General features: G+C 36.4%; 1 protein-coding gene across 1 annotated transcript; it reads left to right on the top strand.

Annotated features, from left to right (window-relative positions):
- Positions 1 to 1139: 1139 nt before the first annotated feature.
- LOC117333052 (prominin-1-A-like) lies at positions 1140 to 27749 on the top strand. The gene is made up of 3 exons (XM_033892178.1): positions 1140 to 1514; positions 21958 to 22025; positions 27292 to 27749. The coding sequence occupies exons 1-3, from the start codon at positions 1271 to 1273 to the stop codon at positions 27502 to 27504; spliced, it is 525 nt and encodes a 174-aa protein (XP_033748069.1). The 5' UTR covers positions 1140 to 1270; the 3' UTR covers positions 27505 to 27749.
- The last annotated feature ends 13 nt before the right edge of the window (positions 27750 to 27762 follow it).

Raw genomic sequence — 27762 nt, 5'->3', positions numbered from 1 at the left:
GTCCTAGCATAAATTGTCATTATCAGATTAGGGCCTAGTATGTGATGTTGAGGTACAAAAGCCTTAGCTAGGCATTACATAACAGAGAAATATCCCAACCAGAACTAGTACGTAACTATATATCAAAAATTGCGCTTCATAGTCGACAAGACATTTTTAAATTTTTAAACAGGTATTTTTTTTATCATGCGATAAAGTATTGATGTTATCCATCTATCAACTCTATTAACATTATCCATCCATCTATCAACTCCGTTGGGATCACGCATCCGTCTACTGACTCCGTTGGCATCACCCATAATCAATTAGCTCTATATAATAAGCATCATCAATTCACAAACAGTCATTAGAATTGATATAATTCGTTTTTGGTTATACGATTAGGACCCCCCTTACAATTAGTTAAAAACGCATGGAAAACAATAACATGTAACAATATCTGGCCAAGTACTTCATGAGGAGTAAAGAAGTACAATTTCGTGAAATCATCAGTGAAATTATAATAAAAAAGTAAACAAACTTGACTAAATTGTTGTCCCTTTTAATACAGGAAGTGAACAAAATTGTCTGCTTAATTATATAAGTGATAACAATTTAAGTGCATTAAAGCAGAGGCTTAATTTATCTGATCTTATATTGAGTTTTTGAGCAAAAGTATGGAGTAAATTAAGTTGAAACGGAGAATAAAGCAAAGATCGTATGTATACGTGAACCAGAGACCTATATACTATATAGTATATAGGTCTCTGACGTGAACCGAACCGAATAAAAAACCACTCTCATTGTGAAAATACAGAAAACGTAATTGTGAAATATGTCCACGTGCTATTTGTAAAATACAAGAGTATACTGTATACACTATTCTATTAAAAACATTGTGTGTCACGAGGTCGTCACATCTAAAACCCTATAATAATTAAATAGTTTATCCTTTTATCTCCCGACTTTTATTATCATTTACTTAACAGCGTTTGCTTTCGTGATCAGCGAATCACATTTCTTCTCTAGATCGTGATATCAGTCTGTCCTTTGCATTGTCTACCTGTATCAGGTGAAAACTATACAGGTGTATTAGGGCGGATCCATGTGACGTCATTCTTTTATTCCGGAAGAAAAATTGCGGAGGTCAAAGGTTACGTGGGATTTGTAACCGCGAAGAGTGACGGTGACGCCGATCATTGAGCTGGTGATTTACATACATGTACTTACAGTCGGTGACGAAGGACTAACATAATTTTCGAGTTTCGTTGTGATAGTTTAATAATATAAAATGGCTGGGAGAACGTTTATGTTTGTGATCACATGTATTTCGATTTTATTCACAATGACAATGGCCGTAAATAATGATACGTCGAGTTCAGCTCAGCAAGGTAATGTAGTTTCAGACACTGGATCATATGAGAAAACATCTCTAGAAAAAGGTGTATCAACATTGTACGACGATATTATGCATGGATTTCTTGACGCTACCATACCTGGACAATTCTTCTCTGATGCTGATCCAGGGCCGATAAGTAAGTATATATTTTGCATATAGTTTATATTACCTGAACAGTTGAACTCGTGACCCCCGGGCTATAAGTCCAGTCAGTTACAAGTACAGTTATAAAGTAATACGACTAATTGACTATACATAATGGTCCCTGTGCCGTCTGACCAAACAGACTTGAAAACCACAATTAGGCTTGGAAATTTGTCGCTATCAACAGGTGTATATCATGTCTATGTGATGCATGTATATATATTAAATACCTGTATAGAGATCTACCTGAACCTACCTGGATGGTTTGAGATAATTGTGTTGACTCGCTAGTATAAAACAAATTAGGGTATATCAGTGTAGGTAATTTCCTCAATAAAGGTGGGACAAAGTACCCTATACCAGGATAATTAGATTGATCAGATGACTAGTTCCTGGTTGACCACACCTTTTTACCAGGACCATTGACATGAAATGTACCTTCGTTTGGTGTCTTATTAATCGTGTTTCTGAAGTATTTTGTTATAGTTCACACAAACTGATAAATTACTGATGTTTTTATATGTAAAGCTGTTGTTTTCATGTATTAGGCAACACAATTAAGTTCCTTCTTTTTTGTGTTACTTTAAATTAATTAGAAAATGATATACTTTATCAGAGACATATATACAGAGAGATTAGTAACATCGCTATTTCCCCGTACACATAGTGGCTCCCTTTATTCGTGACCACTCAAGCATATCCCTTATCGAGAGCGTCCTGTCTCCTATCAAACACACACGAGCGCAGGTAAATCGGGCTATGCGCATGTGTGTATCGTAGTATTGGAACTTATTCGACATGTTCTGGTTAATCCGCCATTACGTCAGACCAAAACATCGTCATTTTAAATACACACAGAAAGCACATCGTTTTATTTTGGCCACTACAAAAGTTACCACATTAACCAAAAACTATCAAACTTATGGGATATAGTCTTATTGATCATGCATATTGTTGTCATTTATCCGTATTTTCGAAAATCCATTGGGTTCTATTCGACATGTCCAAGTTTGTAATTAAGCAGCCATTACGTCAGACCAAAACATCGTCAATTTTAAACGCACACAAAAAGCACATCGTTTTATTTAGGCCACTACAAAAGTTACCACATTAACCAAAAACTATCATACTTATGGGATATAGTCTTATTGATCATGCACATTGTTGCCATTTATCTGTATTTTCTAAAATCCATTGGGTTCTATTCGACATGTCCAAGTTTGTAATTAAGCCGCCATTACGTCAGACCAAAACATCGTCAATTTTAAACGCACACAAAAAGCACATCGTTTTATTTAGGCCACTACAAAAGTTACCACATTAACCAAAAACTATCATACTTATGGGATATAGTCTTATTGATCATGCACATTGTTGCCATTTATCCGTATTTTCTAAAATCCATTGGGTCCTATTCGACATGTCCAAGTTTGTAAATAGCCGCCATTACGTCAGACCAAAACATCGTCAATTTTAAACGCACACAAAAAGCACATCGTTTTATTTTGGCCACTACAAAAGTTACCACATTAACCAAAAACTATCAAACTTATGGGATATAGTCTTATTGATCATGCATATTGTTCTCATTTATCCGTATTTTTGAAAATCCATTGGGTCCTATTCGACATGTCCAAGTTTGTAATTAAGCCGCCATTACGTCAGACCAAAACATCGTCAATTTTAAACGCACACAAAAAGCACATCGTTTTATTTAGGCCACTACAAAAGTTACCACATTAACCAAAAACTATCAAACTTATGGGATATAGTCTTATTGATCATGCATATTGTTGTCATTTATCCGTATTTTCGAAAATCTATTGGGTCCTATTCGACATGTCCAAGTTTTGTAATTAAGCAGCCATTACGTCCGACCAAAACATCGTCAATTTTAAACGCACACAAAAAGCACATTGTTTTATCTAGGCCACTACAAAAGTTACCACATTAACCAAAAACTATCATACTTATGGAATGTGGTCTTGATTATCATGCACATTGTTGTCATTTATCCGTATTCTCGAAAACCCCATAGGGACTTTTCGAAAATTGGAGATTCCCGCCGATCTTTCCTGCGTTGTGCTTGACTTTCATACTCAAAATACAAACACTTGGACAGCAAATTGTGATATATTTCATATTGATGACACTTCTGCACTTTGATATTAATAAAATTAAAGCACATAATTGGATCTTGCTGATGATTTCAAATAGAAATTATCGATAATTATGTGTCTGGTTTTCAAGTTTTCTCCAATATGGCGTCTAGTGAAGACTGAACCGAGCAACCGCAAAGGATTGTGGGAAGGTCAGGGGCCACTATGTAAACACAAGGGCAAATAGAGAGCTGCCAATCTCTCTGTATATATGTCTCTGACTTTATACAATATGTAAATACACAAGAACAGTACATACATTTTGTATATAAATTTTGTATTATGGACATTTACACAGAATTTTTTATTTGGTTAAATGAAAAATTCTTTGTAGGATTTCACATCGTCAAAAATCTTGGGTCACTGTATCCACAGATGACAATGTCATTTGTCATTTATAGTGTCATCAGGCCAAAATATCATATTCTGGACATAGGGCAGCATGCCATTCAATTTAATGCTTGTTACTTTGCGTCTAGCTATAGGCTTGTGATCAGGAGATACTGCCAAAGTTGAAGTTCCATGGTGTTGTAATGGGGGTCGATGATTAATTAAATGATTTCATCAGAAAAACATTCATAAATGTGAAAAACCATGAAAGTGTGACAAATAAAGACAAAAATCTTCTTTTTCTGTTCACAAGAAACATTTTATTCTACAAATTATTATGTCATAATTTAATGGGGTGAACAGGAGTGGAAAATGAGAGTGAAACAGTCAAAGGTTTTCTGTTAAAATATATACATGTATGTGCATGATAACACATATAGATATTTTGTATTTATTGGTAATTTCAAATTTTCCACTTTCCATTAAAAGTCTCCAGATCTGTAAAAAGATCAATTTGTTACCCACTAGTGACTAAGTGATCAGAAATCAGTTGGTATTTTCATACTATAAAATATAAACGCCATTGCACTTAACTCTCCATGTACTACTCTGTTGTAAATATACATATAAATTAACGTATGTTTATTTAAATGCATGTATACATATAATGTACATACATGCTAAAAGTTGGATGTGTGTATACTTGGTATACTGATGTAGTTAGATAATTACATGTCAAGGAGAGTGGTATACACCAAATCATTCATGTACATTTAATGTAAATCTTAGGGTTTGGGGTTGGGTTCATTGGACTCGAAATCATACAATGCATGTGAATGATATATAAAATGAAATTATGTAAGATGTACATGTGGTAGTTCAGTTATATTAATGACTGCAGTTCTGTTGAATCAAGTTTTAAACAGTTTAGATTAATACAGTCTAGGAGGAAATAAATATTGTGTACAGGTATACGTACATGTACTTTAAAATTCTGAACGGAAGATTGATTTCATGCATTTGGAGTACATTTGTATTTGTTTATACTCAAAATACTTTAGAAAGAAACTTTCAATTTTTTCCATAATAAATCTGAAAGAATTTTTTGTTGACACCATTAATTGTTGATAATTACTGACCGAAGTGAGAAAGTTCACCTACAGGTATGTGAGTATGACTAAAGCTATGGAAGAGTTTCCCTAGGGTTAACATGTGGCAAGTGGGCCAGACATCATGATAAGAAAATGCAAGTATGATAAAAATCAATACAGGGGAGCTGCAGGCTGTTTTGAACACTGAATTATATGGTAGTTTTCAGGGTTAGCTTGAATGTGTATATTGATATATGTTGCATCACATTGAATTAGTAAAAGAGAATTGTCATATTGGTTTGTCCCTATCAACCATATCATACCATACCATACTTCTAGCAAAGGAATCTTAGTTCATCATATATGACATTCAACGACAAGGATACAACAAACTTAGGATCACTGACAAGATACAGCAGGCTTAGGACACAGAAGACTTGGAATCACTGAGAGAAAACAGTAAACAAGAATCACTGACAAGGATACAGCAAACTTATGATCATTGACAAGAAACAACAGCCTTAGAATCACTTGCAGGATACAGTAGATCCTGAATCACTGACAGTATCCAGCAGATTTAGGATACAGGAGACTTAGAATCACTGACATGATACAGCAGACTTAGGATACAAGATATTTAGGATCACTGACATGATACAGGAGACTCAGGATACTTAGGATACAGGATACTTAGGATACAGCAGACTTAGAATCACTGACATGATACAGCAGACTTAGGATACAGGAGATTTAGGATCACTGACATGATACAGGAGACTCAGGATACTTAGGATACATGATACTTAGGATACAGGAGACTTAGAATCACTGACATGATACAGCAGACTTAGGATACTTAGGATACAGGAAACTTAGGATACAGGAGACTTAGAATCACTGACATGATACAGCAGACTTAGGATACAGGAGATTTAGAATCACTGACATGATACAGCAGACTTAGGATACAGGATATTTAGGATCACTGACATGATACAGGAGACAGAATACAGGAGACAGGATACAGGAGACTTAGGATCACTGACAGGATATAACAGACTTGGGATACAGGAGACTCATAATCACTGACAGGATACAGCATACTTAGGATACAGGAGACTCCTGGTCACTCAGACAGGATACAGCAGACTTAGCAGGGATCGACATTAACTTTTTTCTGCACTTGTCCCTTCGGACAAGTGATAAGATAAATTCACTTGTCCGAATGAAATAATCACTTGTCCTACATGTGTTTCTACTTTCTATCTGTTATGTGTAAACAGCGAGATGATTTATTATAAAGTAGAGGCAAGCACTGCAAGCCATAATTTCAACTCATAATAATTACTAACAACAATAAAACAGCAAGAAAGTATTATTACAAGTTATTTAAGTTTTACCAAACCATCCTTTTTTTACCTAAAAGCAGATGAATGAAGTACTCTAAAATAATTAACTTTCATGGAGAACTGTTTGACTAAACTATATAAACAAACTTACTACTGTGAAAACATTAAAACATGTCACCGTTTTCTAGGGCACGGCAGTCTGCTTCATCTGTAGCCTCCTTAATTATATCAAAACTGATTCATTTTTATTACGATTCCAGCAGACGGTATCTGTCGTAGTATCAATGCTCTCACATGTACAGCATTCGCATGCGTTTCAAACATACTAGTGATACCGATTACATGTTTTCGAGAGCCCTCGGAAGTCTACCATCATTTCTATGTAGTTCCGAATGAAGCTTTAATAAGCATGATCAACTCACTTCCGTTCGATGGTTAACACAATTTAAAGGAGTTTTTACTCATTTTACAGTGAGTATTGAATCAGTTTTGACTTCAGAATATAACATAAATAAAACACAATGACAGATTTGTTACTTGTCCTGTCGGACAAGTACTTTAATGATTTCACTTGTCCGACATCAATTTCGTCTGGTACCGGACAATCGGACAAGCGTTAATGTCGACCCCTGCTTAGGATACAGGAGACTTAGGATACAGTATACTTAGGGTACAGGAGACTTAGGATACAGGAGACTCCTGGCCACTCAGACAGGATACAGCAGACTTAGGATACAGGAGACTTAGGATACAGTATACTTAGGGTACAGGATACTTCTGGTCACTCAGACAGGATACAGCAGACTTAGGATACAGGAGACTTAGGATACAGTATACTTAGGGTACAGGAGACTTAGGATACAGGAGACTCCTGGTCACTCAGACAGGATACAGCAGACTTAGGATACAGGAGACTTAGGATCACTGACAGGATATAACAGACTTGGGATACAGGAGACTCATAATCACTGACAGGATACAGGAGACTCCTGGTCACTCAGACAGGATACAGCAGACTTAGGATACAGGATACTTAGGATACAGTATACTTAGGGTACAGGAGACTTAGGATACAGGAGACTCCTGGTCACTCAGACAGGATACAGCAGATTTAGGATACAGGAGACTTAGGATACAGTATACTTAGGGTACAGCAGATTTAGGATCACTGACAATATACAGCAGACTTAGGACTGACAGGATGCAGGAAAATCAGGACCGCAAATTACTTTGACAGGACACAGCACACTTTGAGTCACTTATAGGATACAGCAAACTTTTGTTTAATTGTAAGCAATTGATTCAGGATCACTTAAGAAATGTTAACATTATTTATTTTACAACCATTATGATACAAGTTATCTAAATCATGCTTCTTTGTCCGGATGGAAGTGCACGAGGGGTCTTACTGAGGGAGGAAACCGGAGTACCCAGAGAAAACCGACGTGATCAGAGAGGCGACCCTGTACCCTTTCATGTCCGATCGGGGAATCAAACCCTGGTCACCTAAGTGAAAGGCAAATGTGTAACCAGTGTGCCACCCAACCAAACAGGAACACTATGAGATACAGCTGACTAGATCATAGGTTTTACAGTGGCCTATGTTATAATATGTAAAGTTTTCTGTAATATACAGTATACTCCAGATCACATCCTTGTTGACTATACACCAGGATTTCAGCATATCACATTATCAGCACAGCAGCTGTTGGTATGACAATACACAATAACACTAAGACACTCCATGTTAACACTATCTCCCGGTTAGGTGTTTTACTGAAGTATTATCTATGTAGGAAACAGACACATCAAAGTGTCAGTATGTAGAACATTGAAATCCAACATACTATGCATTATTTTAATCTGAAAGCTTGCATCAGCTACATTGATGTGTTAAAATGTTTCCTACAATAGACATTGCAAAATGAAGATCCATCACAATAGTGAAAAAATACTCTTGTGATTTCTCTAAATTCACATTGAGTGTATCTTTTCTCTTTTTAATGGTAATATTTTGTCAATTTCCTGTGTATTATATATACATACATATCTCCATATCATGATATGTATATGCATTAGTATTTTTAAAGATGTATCAAGGATTAACATAGCTATACTAGGTTGATTGAGTTTAAATTCGTGACTGATGATGGGTTCAAAAAGTGTTACAGTTAAACGATGGGACTGATCAATAAAGGATTTTACCTTATGCTCAGTGATGCGTACTTATAACCTACATCTAATTATAACCACACGTCACATATTTGATCCCATGGTAAGTCAACATTGAATCATGTCTGACACCTTTAAAACACACACTTCGAGTCATGAACATATAGTGAAACAGCTGTGCTGGTGTTAATTTATTCCAAAAGGAAAGAGATTTGACTTCCAACTCACCAACTATACCTGTTCAAATTGTGATTTTGTAAACAAAGAACATGATGGTATATCATGATCTTCTTGGTATGTTAAATGTCATGCTGTAAAATTAATTTTTAGATTGAGGACAACTGCAGATTTGAATATGTTTAATACATTGTTGTAAGTAAATGAGAGTCGACAGTTAATTGAGAGAGAAAAGAAATAGAGGCAAACATATAACAGATAGAAAGATTGAAACACCAAAGAAGTGGAGAGGGTATATGTAGGACACTAAAATGATAGACAGGAAGTATTCTGGACAGATTGAAAGAGGGAGTGACAGGTGTAAGGAACAGGAAGGATGGCTGGATAGGATAGAGTGATGTGGGTAAGATAGAGGAATATGGGTAGGATACAGAGATATGGGTATGATACAGAGATATGGATAGGATACAGAGATATGAGTAGGATACAGAGCTATGGGTAGGATACAGAGATATGGGTAGGATACAGAGATATGGGTAGGTTACAGAGATATGGGTAGGGTACAGAGATATATGTATGGTTAATGTAAGATAGAGGGATATGGGTAGGAAAGAGAGACTAGCTGTACACACACTTCCCATCTGAGATTTTCATTTTAAATATAATCCATGAAAAATAATATTTCAAACAGTTAGCAAATAAACTTTTTCATCTATTGTAGTATTGTTGTCATAAAAAATACATTTGCAATGATGATAATTGACATCAGTTGTTTATTACATCACACTGTTGAGGCATGTCTGTTAACTTATAAAAAGTTCAAGAAGCCATTCGAACATCGTTTAAACTAATGAGCCATGATTATTAAGCATGATTGTTTGTGTATGACCAGCGGGGCACCGCCCTTGATGGTGAATGTGTCCCATATTACATTTTGTGATTCATCTTAACGTGAGGACATAATGTGGTCAGAGAGGGCTAGGTCAGGATTCAGGGAAGATGCATTCATTTCATCAAATATAGGTAAATGAAACAACCAAATCAGGTTAGTAATGAAAATGTCTTAATTCTTTAATTAAAATTAATTTTTAGCTCGTCTCTTCGAAGAAGAGTGAGAGCTTATGTTGTCACTCCGGCGTCGGCGTTGGTTTTCCAAATGTTAAATTTTTGGTGCAAGTGTTGAAAGGCATAGTAATTTATGGTAATATGGTCCTTGTGGGGGTCAAACTATCCCCTGCCGGAGTTAAACTAAAAGATTTTTTGGAAAAAAAAACAGATTTTTGAAATTTTTTGGACTTAGAAAATTTTTGCGTTAAGTTTTTGGTGCAAGTGTTGAAAGGTATTAATACATCACTTTATAATTGTACTAGGGTGCTGATAATTGGCAATAGAGTTCCTCTGGGGTTAGACTATCCCCTGCCAGAGTTAAACTAAAATATTTTTTTTGGAAAAAACCAGAATTTTCAAATTTTTGGACTTGGAATATTTCTGCGTTAAGTTTTTGGTGCAAGTGTTGAAAGGTATTAATACATCACTTTATAATTGTACTAGGGTGCTGATAATTGGCAATAGAGTCCCTCTGGGGTTAGACTATCCCCTGCCAGAGTTAAACTAAAAGATTTTTTTTGGAAAAAACCAGAATTTTCAATTTTTTGGACTTAGGATATTTCTGCGTTAAGTTTTTGGTGCAAGTGTTGAAAGGTATTAATACATCACTTTATAATTTTACTAGGGTGCTGATAATTGGCAATAGAGTTCCTCTGGGGTTAGACTATCCCCTGCCAGAGTTAAACTAAAAGATTTTTTTGGGAAAAAACCAGAATTTTCAAATTTTTGGATATATTTTCGTGCAAATGTTGAAAGCTTTTTAACACATCACTTTATGATTGTACTAGGGTGCTGATATTTGGTAAAAGAGTCCTTCTATGGAGTTACACTATCCTTTCTTGGGGTGAAACTGAATATAAAACAATATGAAAACGTCACAATAGACAATTTATACCAGTCCACATTTTTCAAGGGAGACAACTATCATTAGGATATGTTGTCAAAAAATTGAAGAAATATGTCCAAAAGCAATTACATTTGTGTTAATATCTTCATTTAATCTACAACAGCATAATTTGTCTCCCAAATGTTTGTCAATAAATAATTTATATATATATAAATTGGTATGGTTTTGAAAATTGCATGAATTCACAAAACATAATCTGATCAAGTAAGCAATATAAATATTATTAATGCAATTTGCGAAACCATTCCAATTAATATATTTTAATTATTTATTGACAAACATTTGCGAGACGAGCTATGCTGTTCTCCAACAGCTCTTGTTTTTGTTGCATGTCAGAATATTTGTAGTTGGGTTTTGTTCGAATGTCGGAATTATAAATTACAACACCAGATGGTGTTTTTATTTTTGCTGTGAGCAATGTACACCAAATCAAGCCATTGATTTTACCTAGTCTTATACTGTCTATCGAGTTCACATCGGGCTGTATAATGTCACTATACATTCACAGGTACATTATTATCTACACTGCTGTGACAGTCTGCCCAAACATACTAATTAGCGAGCCCTATATACCAGCACTTCTTAAAGCTACATTCTAAATCCTCTCTAAGGTGATCATTTGTAAGTGTCCACTTTATGGCCTCCTTTTCAGAAATACTGTCAAACGAAGATTTTAGCTGTTGTGTTACTGGTGTATATTGTGTGGTCGGCTCAGCATTACTTCAGTCATCAGAGAATGTGGACAGGAGTGCCTTCTCCCTAGGACAGTATACACTATGAATTAGGACAATGCAATATAATTCCTCAGGTACTGGGGATACAATGCCCTAGCTCACACATTATGTGGGGTCGTTTTACCAGGAAGTAGTTGTGCATTCAACTAAATGATTTCTGTGATATGTGAACCATGTTACTTTACCTGGTTATTAGTTTTTTTTTGCACCTGTACATTGGTATAGGTCTACTAATTATATATATATATACACTTGTATATACATGTATAAGTGCCCATGCATATCCCAACCAAGTCCCTTAAGAAAATGAAATAGGTACTTCCTATAAACGTGAATCAAGTTTAATGTCTTAAGATTTGAAAAACAAAAATATACACATCTGAAAACACAAAGGACTACAGGTGAAAAAGGCAAGAATTCTCCAGGTAGGTTCCCCTAGGCCTATCTACTGTAAAACCGTGTGCTCAAAAATGACATTTATCCTATTCGATAACATCATTTCTCAGGTAGTAAAAACTTTAAATTTTAATTTGATACACACTCACTCACACTGCACTTCAAATGACAGATTCGATCAGAATAACATTCAGCAAAAAAAGTGTTTACAAAATCAATAAAGAATTGAACACTTGTTCAAAAACATGTTGAACTTTGGAGACATGCTAATCAATAATCAGTGTGGACTGATACACAGTACTCATCTCTTCTGTAACATTTTGTTTGGTGATACAGGATGTTGTATCACACACGAAACAGATGTATTGAACACAAGGATATGATAGTTGTATGTGCCTTCCTCTATGTACTCCGTCTCAATGTTTCATTTCCCATATGTTAATGACATTTTTTATTCATGAATTTCTTGTGATCACGGATACACAGAACATGCATGACCACCATCCGCCCAATATCCTCATCCTGTGGTACTTTCCTTGTTTGGTCATATCCTTTGTAATGAGTATGTGACTCGCTCATAGTTAAAAAGGAATCATGCCTAGACGTGCTCCTCTATAGTTGAAGTTTTGGTGATGATTTTACCCGTACACCGGGGCTGGGTGATATTTTACTGGGGTTGAGTGATATTTTACTGGGGTTAGGGTGATCATTTACTGGGGTTGGGTGATATTTTACCGGGATGGGTGATATTTTACTGGGGTTGGGTGATATTTTACCGGGGGTGGGTGATATTTTACTGGGGTTGGGTGATATTTTACCGGGATGGGTGATATTTTACTGGGGTTGGGTGATAATTTACTGGGGTTGGGTGATATTTTACTGGGGTTGGGTGATATTTTACTGGGGTTGGGTGATATTTTATTGGAGTTGGGTGATATTTTACTGGGGTTGGGTGATATTTTACCAGGGGTGGGTGATATTTTACCGGGGTTGGGTGATATTTTACTGGGGTTGGGTGATATTTTACTGGGGTCGGGTGATATTTTAGAGGGGTTGGGTGATATTTTACCGGTGTTTGGTGATATTTTACAGGGGTTTAGTATATTTTCCCCAAGTTGGGTGATATTTTACTGGGGTTGGGTGATATTTTACAGGGATGTAGTATATTTTCCCCAAGTTGGGTGATATTTTACTGGGGTTGGGTTGGGTGATATTTTACTGGGGTTGGGTTGGGTGATATTTTACTGGGGTTGGGTTGGGTGATATTTTACTGGGGTTGGGTTGGGTGATATTTTACTGGGGTTGGGTTGGGTGATATTTTACTGGGGTTGGGTTGGGTGATATTTTACTGGGGTTGGGTGATATTTTATTACGGTTGGGTGATATTTTACCAGGGTTGAGTGTTATTTTACACAGAGTAGGTTTCAGGTGCTTATTCGATGTTGTCAGGTTTTGGGTGAATATTTTACATGGCTATATATTTTAGGTACCATATTTGACCGGGTATAAGCCCATGCTCGGGTATAAGCCCACCCCCCAACTTTTGAATGTCTAATCCACAATGGAAAATAATAATAATGAAATAAAACAAAAATGTAGTGAAAACAAGTTGGTTGATCTAGATCTAGATTCAATTTTCTGTAAAAAACAATCTTTTTTACCGAATGAAAATCTATTTTATTCTGGATAAATCACAAACATTTTAAACGCGAATAGATATCTTTTCCATATTTTGAACATTTAATTTTTGTTGCAAAGTCCAATGGTCCGAATATTACATATTGACAGAGTAGATTTCAAAACGAGGCTTCGACGAGAAAAGTACACAACAGACAACAGATTGACACGGTAAAATTCCTTTTTGATTTCTCGAGTGTATTTCTCTTAATCCAGCTCAAATACGCAGCAAGCCGAAGTGATTTAATCATGATTTAATTCAGAAATTATTTGTTCGCAACAAGTCGATGTACAGCATTAATAACCCGATACTTTCTCGATTCGCATTACAGAAACAAATTTGTTGTCTGTTCCACATTATGTACATAACATGAAAGCCATGATTGGAGTTTGTTGCTTGCAATTCAAGCTAATTGTTTTGGAAACAGCATGTCACAATTCTTGTCTAGGGCTTAACCGATATCATGATGTGACAAATAAGTATAATTTCAAACCATCTGAGCAATTGATAGCCTATGGAAAACGCCGACTTTATCAGAGCTGTTCATGAAGCGAGTGTAGTCTACAGTAGACAATGTATTGCAGTATTTTTAAGAAAACATTTCAGTCATATAGATTATTAACATCTTTCATGTTATAATCCCAAGATGGCGGCCAATTTTTCCCCCTCTTGTATAGGGTCTTATCCGGGGAAAAGCCCAACCCCCCACTTTTGCCAATACAGTTATATTTAGGGTGATATTTTACCTAGTTATATTTAGGGTGATATTTTACCTAGTTATATTTAGGGTGATATTTTACCTGGTTAGATTTAGGGTGATATTTTACCTAGTTAGATTTAGGGTGATATTTTACCCATGCAGTTAGATTTAGGGTGATATTTTACCTAGTTAGATTTAGGGTGATATTTTACCCATGCAGTTAGATTTAGGGTGATATTTTACCTAGTTAGATTTAGGGTGATATTTTACCTGGTTAGATTTAGGGTGATATTTTACCTAGTTAGATTTAGGGTGATATTTTACCTAGTTAGATTTTGGGTGATATTTTACCTAGTTATATTTAGGGTGATATTTTACCTGGTTAGATTTAGGGTGATATTTTACCTAGTTAGATTTAGGGTGATATTTTACCCATGCAGTTAGATTTAGGGTGATATTTTACCTAGTTAGATTTAGGGTGATATTTTACCCATGCAGTTAGATTTAGGATGATATTTTACCTAGTTAGATTTAGGGTGATATTTTACCTGGTTAGATTTAGGTAAATATTTTACCTAGTTATATTTAGGGTGATATTTTACCTAGTTATATTTAGGGTGATATTTTACCTAGTTAGATTCAGGGTGATATTTTACCCATGCAGTTAGATTTAGGGTGATATTTTACCTAGTTAGATTTAGGGTGATATTTTACCTAGTTATATTTAGGGTGATATTTTTACCTAGTTATATTTAGGGTGATATTTTACCTAGTTAGATTTAGGGTGATATTTTACCTAGTTAGATTTAGGGTGATATTTTACTCAGGCAGCTGGATTTTGTGTGACATCTTACCCAGTAAGATTTTGGGTGATATTAAACCATATTGTTTAATTTTGGAGGATTTTTTACCCAGTTAAATTTTGGGTGATATTGGATATTTTACCCAGTTAAATTTTGGGTGATATTTAACCCAGGCTTTTAGTAATATTTTACCAAGTTAGGTTTTGGATGATATTTTACCCGTTTAGATTTTGTGTGATATTGGATATTTTACCCGTTTAGATTTTGGGTGATATTATACATCCTTACAGCTTAATATATGTGTTATATTACACATAAACTCTTTCCTTTGTTCCTGTGGGCTGTAAACAACAACTACTTATATATGTTCCGTTACTGTTTGAGAGTAGGAAGTAATGCTATGTAGGTGTACAATTTGACCTCCTAAAGGTCACTGTGGTACAGTGATACAGGTTATAAACATTTGGAAATATCATATGTATTTGGGAAGTAACTATTTCATCAATTTACATGTTATTGTGTATGTTGACAAAGTAAACAATGATACAGATCTGGTGTTAAATACTCTGTTAATATGTCACATAGCTGTTGTGTGATAAGGCACAATGACAAAGATAACATATCCTATCAAAGCTGTGTTACATATAACAATAGCAAATAATTTTCACATTCCACTTCACCTCTGACGTATCTATATAAACAATGCATATGGTTTAACATTATCTGATCATGAGGAAATTTTGATATAGTATAAGGAAATACTGGTGATAAAGTAAGTACTAAATATAAACACAATAATTACTGGTGATAAAGTAAGTACTATATATATATATATACACAATAAGTACTGGTGATAAAGTACTGTATATAGAACACAATAGTGTATACACAAATGTATATTTACTGTATACAGAACAATAGTGTATACACAAATGTATATTTACTGTATACAGAACACGATAGTATATACACAAATGTATATTTACTGTATACAGAACAATAGTGTATACACAAATGTATATTTACTGTATACAGAACACAATAGTATATACACAAATGTATATTTACTGTATACAGAACACAATAGTGTATACACAAATGTATATTTACTGTATACAGAACAATAGTGTATACACAAATGTATATTTACTGTATACAGAACACAATAGTGTATACACAAATGTATATTTACTGTATACAGAACACAATCGTATATACACAAATGTATATTTACTGTATACAGAACACAATAGTGTATACACAAATGTATATTTACTGTATACAGAACAATAGTGTATACACAAATGTATATTTACTGTATACAGAACACAATAGTGTATACACAAATGTATATTTACTGTATACAGAACACAATAGTGTATACACAAATGTATATTTACTGTATACAGAACACAATAGTGTATACACAAATGTATATTTACTGTATACAGAACAATAGTGTATACACAAATGTATATTTACTGTATACAGAACACAATAGTGTATACACAAATGTATATTTACTGTATACAGAACACAATAGTGTATACACAAATGTATATTTACTGTATACAGAACACAATAGTGTATACACAAATGTATATTTACTGTATACAGAACACAATAGTGTATACACAAATGTATATTTACTGTATACAGAACACAATAGTGTATACACAATGTATATTTACTGTATACAGAACACAATAGTGTATACACAAATGTATATTTACTGTATACAGAACACAATAGTGTATACACAAATGTATATTTACTGTATACAGAACACAATAGTGTATACACATATGTATATTTACTGTATACAGAACACAATAGTGTATACACATATGTATATTTATTGTATACAGTACACAATAGTGTATACACAAATGTATATTTACTGTATACAGAACACAATAGTGTATACACAAATGAATATTTACTGTATACAGAACAATAGTGTATACACACATGTATATTTACTGTATACAGTACACAATAGTGTATACACAAATGTATATTTACTGTATACAGTACACAATAGTGTATACACATGTATATTTACTGTATACAGAACACAATAGTGTATACACAAATGTATATTTACTGTATACAGAACACAATAGTGTATACACACATGTATATTTACTGTATACAGAACAATAGTGTATACACATATGTATATTTATTGTATACACTACACAATAGTGTATACACACATGTATATTTACTGTATACACTACACAATAGTGTATACACATATGTATATTTACTGTATACAGTACACAATAGTGTATACACACATGTATATTTACTGTATACAGTACACAATAGTGTATACACAAATGTATATTTATTGTATACAGAACAATAGTGTATACACAAATGTATATTTACTGTATACAGAACACAATACTGTATACACTACACACAGCCATACATGTTAGTGGCCTGTGTCAGTTAGTGATAATTGTTATAAATAGCTTAGTTGTCCACCATCTGTCACTTGTTATATGAGACTCGGAATCCTTATTGAATTGATTTCGTATTCATACAGCTACCACTAATATACATCTCCCACACAGGTCTAAACACTGACATTTGATAACTGGTAGGTTCATGTCTTTGTCAGAGTGCTGCTATCTGTTATTATGATACTAACTCTCTTCTTCTGAAAGCCAAAGTATTGAGTTAATTATGGTGCAGAGGTGAAGCTCAAAGTGTCTCCTTTCATAGTGGTTGAAGCATAATGAATATTAGGCATTAAAACATTCTTGATACACGAATCTAACAACATCAATATTCTACGCATAGAAAACTGAGAAATATGCTACTAATTTGAATGCAGTCTCACATTGTTACTCCTACAAGAGTCTCACTGTTTCTTATACTGCCCCTTGAGCTTATTATCCCTCCTACATGAGTCTCACACTGCTCCCCTGCAGTTGTCTCACTCTGCCAATCATACAGGAGTCTGACTGCTCCTAATATGGTTTTCTCACACTGCCCCACCTAAAATTGTCTCAAATTGCCTACAGTTGTATCACTATCATACTGCCCCTCCTACAGGTATCCCTCTTGCAGGAGTCACACTGCCCATGCTACAGCACTGCCCCTTTGCTGGAATATCACAATGTCCGGCATAGAGGAATCTCGTGGTGCCCCTCTGACTGGAATCTCACACTGTCCTGCCTACAGGAATCTCACAGTGCCCCTCTGACTGGAGTCTCATAATGTCCTGCCTACAAGTATCTCACAGTGCCTCTCTGACTGGAGTCTCACACTGTCATGCCTACGGGAATCTCACAGTGCCCCTCTGACTGGAGTCTCACACTGTCCTGCCTACAGTAATCTCACAGTGCCCCTCCAACTGGAGTCTCACATTGTCCTGCTTACAGGAATCTCACAGTGCCTCTCTGATTGGAGTCTCATGCTGTCCTGCCTACGGGAATCTCACAGTGCCCCTCTGCCTTGAGTCTCACACTGTCCTGCCTACAGGAATCTCACAGTGCCCCTCTGACTGGAGTCTCACACTGTCCTGCTTACAGGAATCTCACAGTGCCCCTCTGCCTTGAGTCTCACACTGTCCTGCCTACAGGAATCTCACAGTGCCCCTCTGACTGGAGTCTCACACTGTCCTGCTTACAGGAATCTCACAGTGCCCCTCTGGCTGGAGTCTCACACTGTCATGCCTACAAGTATCTCACAGTGCCCCTCTGACTGGAGTCTCGCACTGTCCTGCCTACAGTAATCTCACAGTGCCCCTCTGACTGGAGTCTCACACTGTCCTGCCTACAAGTATCTCACAGTGCCCCTCTGACTGGAGTCTCGCACTGTCCTGCCTACAGTAATCTCACAGTGCCCCTCTGACTGGAGTCTCACTCTGTCCTGCCTACAGGAATCTCACAGTGCCCCTCTGACTGGAATCTCACACTGTCTTGCTTACAGGAATCTCCCAGTGCCCCTCTGGCTGGAGTCTCACACTGTCCTGCCTACAGTAATCTCACAGTGCCCCTCTGACTGGATTCTCATACTGTCCTGCCTACAAGTAACTCACAGTGCCCCTCTGACTGGATTCTCATACTGTCCTGCCTACAAGTATCTCACAGTGCCCCTCTGACTGGAGTCTCGCACTGTCCTGCCTACAGTAATCTCACAGTGCCCCTCTGACTGGATTCTCATACTGTCCTGCCTACAAGTAACTCACAGTGCCCCTCTGACTGGAGTCTCATACTGTCCTGCCTACAGTAATCGCACAGTGCCCCTCTGACTGGAGTCTCATACTGTCCTGCCTACAAGTATCTCACAGTGCCCCTCTGACTGGATTCTCATACTGTCCTGCCTACAGGAATCTCACAGTGCCCCTCTGGCTGGAGTCTCACACTGTCCTGCCTACAGTAATCTCACAGTGCCCCTCTGACTGGAGTCTCACATTGTCCTGCTTACAGTAATCTCACAGTGCCCCTCTGACTGGATTCTCATACTGTCCTGCCTACGGGAATCTCACAGTGCCCCTCTGACTGGAGTCTCACACTGTCCTGCCTACAGTAATCTCACAGTGCCCCTCCGACTGGAGTCTCACATTGTCCTGCTTACAGGAATCTCACAGTGCCTCTCTGATTGGAGTCTCATGCTGTCCTGCCTACGGGAATCTCACAGTGCCCCTCTGCCTTGAGTCTCACACTGTCCTGCCTACAGGAATCTCACAGTGCCCCTCTGACTGGAGTCTCACACTGTCCTGCCTACAGGAATCTCACAGTGCCCCTCTGAGTGGATTCTCATACTGTCCTGCCTACAAGTATCTCACAGTGCCCCTCTGACTGGAGTCTCGCACTGTCCTGCCTACAGTAATCTCACAGTGCCCCTCTGACTGGATTCTCATACTGTCCTGCCTACAAGTAACTCACAGTGCCCCTCTGACTGGAGTCTCATACTGTCCTGCCTACAGTAATCGCACAGTGCCCCTCTGACTGGAGTCTCATACTGTCCTGCCTACAAGTATCTCACAGTGCCCCTCTGACTGGATTCTCATACTGTCCTGCCTACAAGTAACTCACAGTGCCCCTCTGACTGGAGTCTCATACTGTCCTGCCTACAAGTATCTCACAGTGCCCCTCTGACTGGAGTCTCATACTGTCCTGCCTACAGTAATCTCACAGTGCCCCTCTGACTGGATTCTCATACTGTCCTGCCTACAGTAATCTCACAGTGCCCCTCTGACTGGATTCTCATACTGTACTGCCTACAGTAATCTCGCAGTGCCTCTCTGACTGGAGTCTCACACTGTCCTGCCTACGGGAATCTCACAGTGCCCCTCTGACTGGAGTCTCACACTGTCCTGCCTACATGTATCTCACAGTGCCCCTCTGACTGGAGTCTCATACTGTCCTGCCTACAAGTATCACACAGTGTCCCTCTGACTGGAGTCTCACACTGTCCTGCCTACATGTATCTCACAGTGCCCCTCTGACTGGAGTCTCATACTGTCCTGCCTACAAGTATCACACAGTGTCCCTCTGACTGGAGTCTCATACTGTCCTGCCTACAGTAATCTCACAGTGCCCCTCTGACTGGATTCTCATACTGTCCTGCCTACAGTAATCTCACAGTGCCCCTCTGACTGGATTCTCATACTGTACTGCCTACAGTAATCTCGCAGTGCCTCTCTGACTGGAGTCTCACACTGTCCTGCCTACGGGAATCTCACAGTGCCCCTCTGACTGGAGTCTCACACTGTCCTGCCTACATATAACTGTTACTGTATATCTGCCCTTCTTTAATGAATACCACAATGACCTTCCTACAATATTTCACATCAGTTCATTATCAGAGAATGGCAGTGCAGAGGAAAATGTTATTGTTTTTATTGATAGAATATGTACTGAAGCAAACTTAGGTGATACTTGATACTGTTGTCAATGATAGATCTAAGAAACGGGATACATCTATGAAATATATAATCCAGCTTATCTGAACAGGATAAGTACATGTTTGATATACAGTATACAAAACACAGAGATATATGTCTATGTCATCTATTGATCTCTGTACTTGGTGAGTCAGTACTAAACTCACATAAATATAAGTAGGCAACTAATGTGATCAGATTTATTTCTGACATATTAAAGATGCTGTATGGTTTTAATGTACCATTGAAGTATTGAGTACTGCTGATCCCTTAGTCACTCAGGTACATCACTGTATACAGTCTGTACCAATAAAGTATTTTAAGTTTTAAGGATGCTTTATTGCTAGTTGCTACCGTCCCACGCGGAGCCGTGGTGGCCGAGTGGTTAAAGTGTCCCGACACTTTAGCATTAGCCCTACACCACTGGGTTGCGAGTTAAAACCTACGTGGGGCAGTTGCCAGGTACTGAGCGTAGGCCGGTGGTTTTTCTCCGGGTACTCCGGCTTTCCTCCACCTCCAAAACCTGGCACGTCCTTAAATGACCCTGGCTGTTAATAGGACGTTAAACAAAAACAAACCAAACCGTCCCACGTCCCATTCCTGGATGATATAGTTTTATACTTGGTCACTGTACAGCCATGTTGACTGGGGATGTGATGGTGGTGGTGCGTGTGTAATGCTATTTTGATTGGCTGTCTAACATACTTTAGATGCAGTGATTGGTTACCTGCTGTCTGATGTCACCATTCATAGAGGTACCATAAAATATCTTGGACACAAGTTCGATTTTCAGGTTTTCAGGTCAAGGTCAAGGTCATTGTTACTATTTTATTAGGGCTGGTAGGGACATGTATTACTTCAGTAATACCCATGTAATAGGCTTGTTATAAACAATAATAATCCCATGTCTTTATATCTTTACAGCCTACAAAGATTTGAACAGAATAATACAGAATGGCACATACAGTGAACTCCAGGATCGGTGGCAGGAAGTAAGTATACCATATCAGTACCTGCATCAGATTCACTTAAGGAAGAGAGTTTCATCATTTTATAGTATCTTCAACAAAGGAGAGCTCAGTATTTTTTTTATTCTTAAATTTTGTTGAAATGTAGATTTGTCTTGACTGAATATCGGCTATCGAGGAAACATTGTTCAAACTTGTCTAATGTTGCTTAGTGTAAAAATTACGGCATTTGGCGCCATACAGTACAGGGAAATATTTGAAACAGGAAAATAACTTTCCAATACATTAATAAACTGGAAAACTGGTTGTGAATTCTATCTTAATGGGTTAATATATATGACAACAAACCACCTTTCAGTCTACCTTATGTACTCAAAACAAGTTATATAAAGTGCATGGTTACCAGACGTCTTAGCGGTGAAGTCCTGTACTAAATCAATGTTTGAACACTTGTGATGAGCTGATAGAGGCAATTGCCCAACACTCCATATGAGAACAATTGTGTCGGATTTCCATAGAGTATCCTGAAATAGTTATATATATCATATTTTATTGAAAAGTTGAAAACTGAGTAAATTTATCTCCTACTTCACATTTAAAGGTGTTGATATTAATCTTTTTTTTTGATAAAATTAAAAAGTAAGGTAAATGTAGTTTGATATGTGACATGACTGCCTTCCGGTTCCCTGCTATAATTTTCAGTACCTGTTATATGGTTCAGAAGTCTTCAAAAAATTTATTTAATCATTGAAATTTTGTTGAGCCTTTTCCCTTTTGATGAACTTCGTGAAATATTTTTTATTTTATTTCAAACTGAGATTAACAAAAACTCCTATGAAATTTCCAATATGACAGAATACACCTATATTGTGCTGTATTTTATTGATCAGGAAATGTGTATCATATACTGTTAATTCTATTGTGTCATATTTATAAGGAAATGCATGAGAATATTCAATAGGAAACTTTTAAATAGAACTACTTACCACATAAATAATCCGTCCTACCATGTTATATACTGATGTAATAAATATCCTGCAACACTTAATAATAAAATCATACTGCTGTCACATATGTTTTATAATGAAATTGATTTTAGGGTTTTCACACATTTTTTGAACATAAATTGGAGATATATTAAAAATTAAATCTTAAATTGAGTAAAATGTAGATTGTAATTTATTTACTGGTTAAATAATTTTGATATGTCAATCACTAAAACCATATTATTTTTAAAATCCTAGTATGTTTAAACTTATTGAATTACTCAAAGTTGAAAATATAAAAGAACTTAACAACTTTTGAAAATATTTATGTAAGTATATTTATTTAAGTAAATAAACGTACGAAAGATTTGTTTTTAATTAGAATTTAATTATTCATTTTTAGCTCACCTGGTCCGTCGTCCGTCGTCCGTCAACTTTTTCTTTAAATTGCTACTAGTCCTGAAGTATTGAATGGATTTTCACAAAATTTGGTCAGGAACATCCTTGGGGGAAGGGGAACAGAGTTTTTATACATTTTTACTCTGAACCCCCAGGGGCCTGAGGGGTGGGGCCAAATAGGGGAAATAGGGTTAATCCTTTAAATCGCTACTAGTCATAAAGTTATGAATGAATTTGAACCAAATTTGGTCAGTAACATCCTTGGCAGAAAGAGAACAGAGTTTGTATAAACTTTTACTCTGAACCCCCAGGGGCCTGAGGGGCGGGGCCAAATAGGGGAAATAGGGTTACTCCTTTAAATCGCTACTAGTCATAAAGTTATGAATGAATTTGAATCAAATTTGGTCAGTAACATCCTTGGCAGAAAGGAAACAGAGTTTGTATAAATTTTTACTCTGAATCCCCAGGGGCCTGAGGGGCAGGGCCAAATAGGGGAAATAGGGTTAATCCTTTAAATCGCTACTAGTCATAAAGTTATTAATGAATTTGAACCAAATTTGGTCAGGAACATCCTTGGGGGAAGAGGAACAGAGTTTGTTTAAATCTTTATTCTCAACCCCCAGGTACCTGAGGGGTGGGGCCAAATAGGGGAAATAGGGTTACTCCTTTAAATCGCTACTAGTCCTAAAGTATTGAATAGCTTTTCACCAAATTTGGTCAGGAACATCCTTGAGGGGAGGGGGAAGAGAGTTTATATGAATTTGTACTCTGTACCCCTAGGGGCCTAAGGGGCGGGGCCAAGTAGGGGAAATAGAGATTAGTCTTTTAATTGTTACTAGTCATAAAGTTTTAAATGGATTTTAACTAAATATGGTTAGGAATATTCATTGGAGAAGGGGAACCGAGTTGGTATACATTTTTACTCTGAATCACCAGGGGACTGAGGAGTGGGGTCCGATAGGGAAAATAGGAGTTAATCCTTTAAATCGCTATTAATTATTAAGTTACGAATAGATTTTAACTAAATTTGGTCAGGAACATCAAGAGAGGAAGGGGGGAAAGAGTTTGTATAAATATTGAGGGGCCTGAGGGGCAGGGCCAAATAGGGGAAATAGAGATTAGTCTTTAAATTGCTATTTGCCATAAAGTTTTAAATGGATTTTAACCAAATTTGGTCAAAAACATCCTTGGGAGAAGGGGAACCGAGTTTGGATAAATTTTTACTCTGTACCCTCAGGGGCCTGAGGGGCGGGGCCAAATAGGGAAATAGGGGTTTATCCTTTAAATCGCTATTTTTCATAAAGTTATGAATGGATTTGAACCAAATTTGGTCTGGAATATCCTTAGGGGAAGGGGGAAAGAAAGTTTATATAAATATTGACTCTGACCCCCAAGGGGCCTGAAGGGAGGGGCCAAATAGGGGAAATAGAGATTTGAGTTTTAAATGGATTTGAACCCAATTTGGTCAGAAACATCCGTGGTGATGGGGGAACAGATTTTGCATAAATGGTTACTGTGACCCTCAATCCCATAACTATGTATAGTATCGCTGGGCATTAAGGGATAAACACAATTCTTATGTAAAAATAGGCCAAAGGGTTTTCCCCACCCTAAAGGACTTAGTTTGTTTAAACACCATTATGGTGTAAAAATAATCCATATGGTCTTTCAGAGAGTACATTTTTGTATATGTATTAACAAATTGAACATGAACATTATTTTGACATTTGGTCAAATCCAACCAGGTGAGCGATACAGGCCCCATGGGCCTCTTGTTAATGATTATTTCCTCGTAGCTTATCAAATCAGCTTGATAAGGTGATAATATATGAATTGTTATTGTTATTTAAGACGGTAGTGAGAATTAGTTTTGTTGAATGTAAATGTATATATAGGATGAGTTTTCATTTCATATGAAATTTTACAAAACAAGTCTTAGAAGTTTTTTTATTAAAAGTTAAAAACTTGCCAGCCATCTTGTTGTGCATTCATAATCAATGACATCACATCGTTAAAAGTTAAAAACTTGCCAGCCATTTTGTTGTGCATTCATAATCAATGACATCACATCGTTAAAAGTTAAAAACTTGCCAGCCATTTTGTTGTGCATTCATAATCAATGACATCACATCGTTAAAAGTTAAAAACTTGCCAGCCATTTTGTTGTGCATTCATAATCAATGACATCACATCGTTAAAAGTTAAAAACTTGCCAGCCATTTTGTTGTGCATTCATAATCAATGACATCACATCGTTAAAAGTTAAAAACTTGCCAGCCATTTTGTTGTGCATTCATAATCAATGACATCACATCGTTAAAAGTTAAAAACTTGCCAGCCATTTTGTTGTGCATTCATAATCAATGACATCACATCGTTAAAAGTTAAAAACTTGCCAGCCATTTTGTTGTGCATTCATAATCAATGACATCACATCGTTAAAAGTTAAAAACTTGCCAGCCATTTTGTTGTGCATTCATAATCAATGACATCACATCGTTAAAAGTTAAAAACTTGCCAGCCATTTTGTTGTGCATTCACAATCCATGACATCACATCGTTAAAAGTTAAAAACTTGCCAGCCATTTTGTTGTGCATTCACAATCAATGACATCACATCGTTAAAAGTTAAAAACTTGCCAGCCATTTTGTTGTGCATTCATAATCAATGACATCACATCGTTAAAAGTTAAAAACTTGCCAGCCATTTTGTTGTGCATTCATAATCAATGACATCACATCGTTAAAAGTTAAAAACTTGCCAGCCATTTTGTTGTGCATTCATAATCAATGACATCACATCGTTAAAAGTTAAAAACTTGCCAGCCATTTTGTTGTGCATTCATAATCAATGACATCACATCGTTAAAAGTTAAAAACTTGCCAGCCATTTTGTTGTGCATTCATAATCAATGACATCACATCGTTAAAAGTTAAAAACTTGCCAGCCATTTTGTTGTGCATTCACAATCCATGACATCACATCGTTAAAAGTTAAAAACTTGCCAGCCATTTTGTTGTGCATTCATAATCAATGACATCACATCGTTAAAAGTTAAAAACTTGCCAGCCATTTTGTTGTGCATTCATAATCAATGACATCACATCGTTAAAAGTTAAAAACTTGCCAGCCATTTTGTTGTGCATTCACAATCCATGACATCACATCGTTAAAAGTTAAAAACTTGCCAGCCATTTTGTTGTGCATTCATAATCAATGACATCACATCGTTAAAAGTTAAAAACTTGCCAGCCATTTTGTTGTGCATTCACAATCCATGACATCACATCATCGTTCACATTATGACATCACAATTGATTTCTGAAATATCACATTAGTGAATTCACTGAATAACAGGCCGATTATGTGATAAGTACCTTTATCACATATATGTACAGTAATCAGACTGGTATCCTGTGAATTCTGCCAAGAGTAGCTAGTATAATCATACTGTAGAACATTTTTCATTTGCTGTGCCAGTCAGAAATAGATTGTGATATCATTAATATGGGCAATGACAATTAAATCACAAATCAAAAATGGTAAAACAAAATGGCTGCCTCTGTTTGATTTTGTCCTCCACAAAAGTCTGTCAAAATGTAAGTTTTGTGAGTTGTCTGATAGAAAAATATCTTAGATTTTGTTTTCATATCATATGAGATTTTATGAAACTTGCACTGTGAGATTCCTGTAGGCATGAAATTTTAGTTAAAATTTCCAGGACTAATTTCACAATTTTCATCTCAAATGAAAACTTAATTAAGATTCCATTTTACTATTAAACTTCCAAGCAAAACCGTATAGTACAATATCAGTGTATTTATCCGAAACTGCTCTGCCATCATTACCAGTCACCAAACTGCTCTGCCATCATTACCAGTCACCAAATTGATTTGTTTTACAGTTGGCGAAGGTGTTTGGTGGATTGGCAGCTTGTATCATCATTGGTCTGATGTTCATTGTGTTCATGCCCATATTTGGGTGTATTTGGTGCTGTGCCTTTTGTTGCTGTAAAACATGCGGAAAATCCAAATCTAAGATGGACCCCAAAAGAGCCAAATGTCAGCGTTTTATCTTTGCCACATTGCTGTTTGTCTTCACCACATTTATGTTGTAAGTTTATATCTTTATATATACATGTACATGTATATATATATATATAATGTAGGTGACTACACAGGCTGATCCTATGTATTGCGGTCGACCTATCAAACACTCCTTCCCCTACACACACCCCACCTCTTACAGGAAGAAAGGACGGTTGCACTAATTGCAATAAATATAAGTTCCTTACCTCACTAACCTACCTATATAATTTTCAGACTTTTAACCAAAAACTGATTGCTTGAGTTACATAAAAAATATGAAAAGAAAT

Source organism: Pecten maximus, chromosome 1, assembly GCF_902652985.1.
Source record: "Pecten maximus chromosome 1, xPecMax1.1, whole genome shotgun sequence".
NCBI classification, from domain to species: Eukaryota; Metazoa; Mollusca; class Bivalvia; order Pectinida; family Pectinidae; genus Pecten; species Pecten maximus.
Note: the sequence above shows the minus strand (reverse complement) of the source record. Positions and strands in the feature narration are given on the sequence as shown.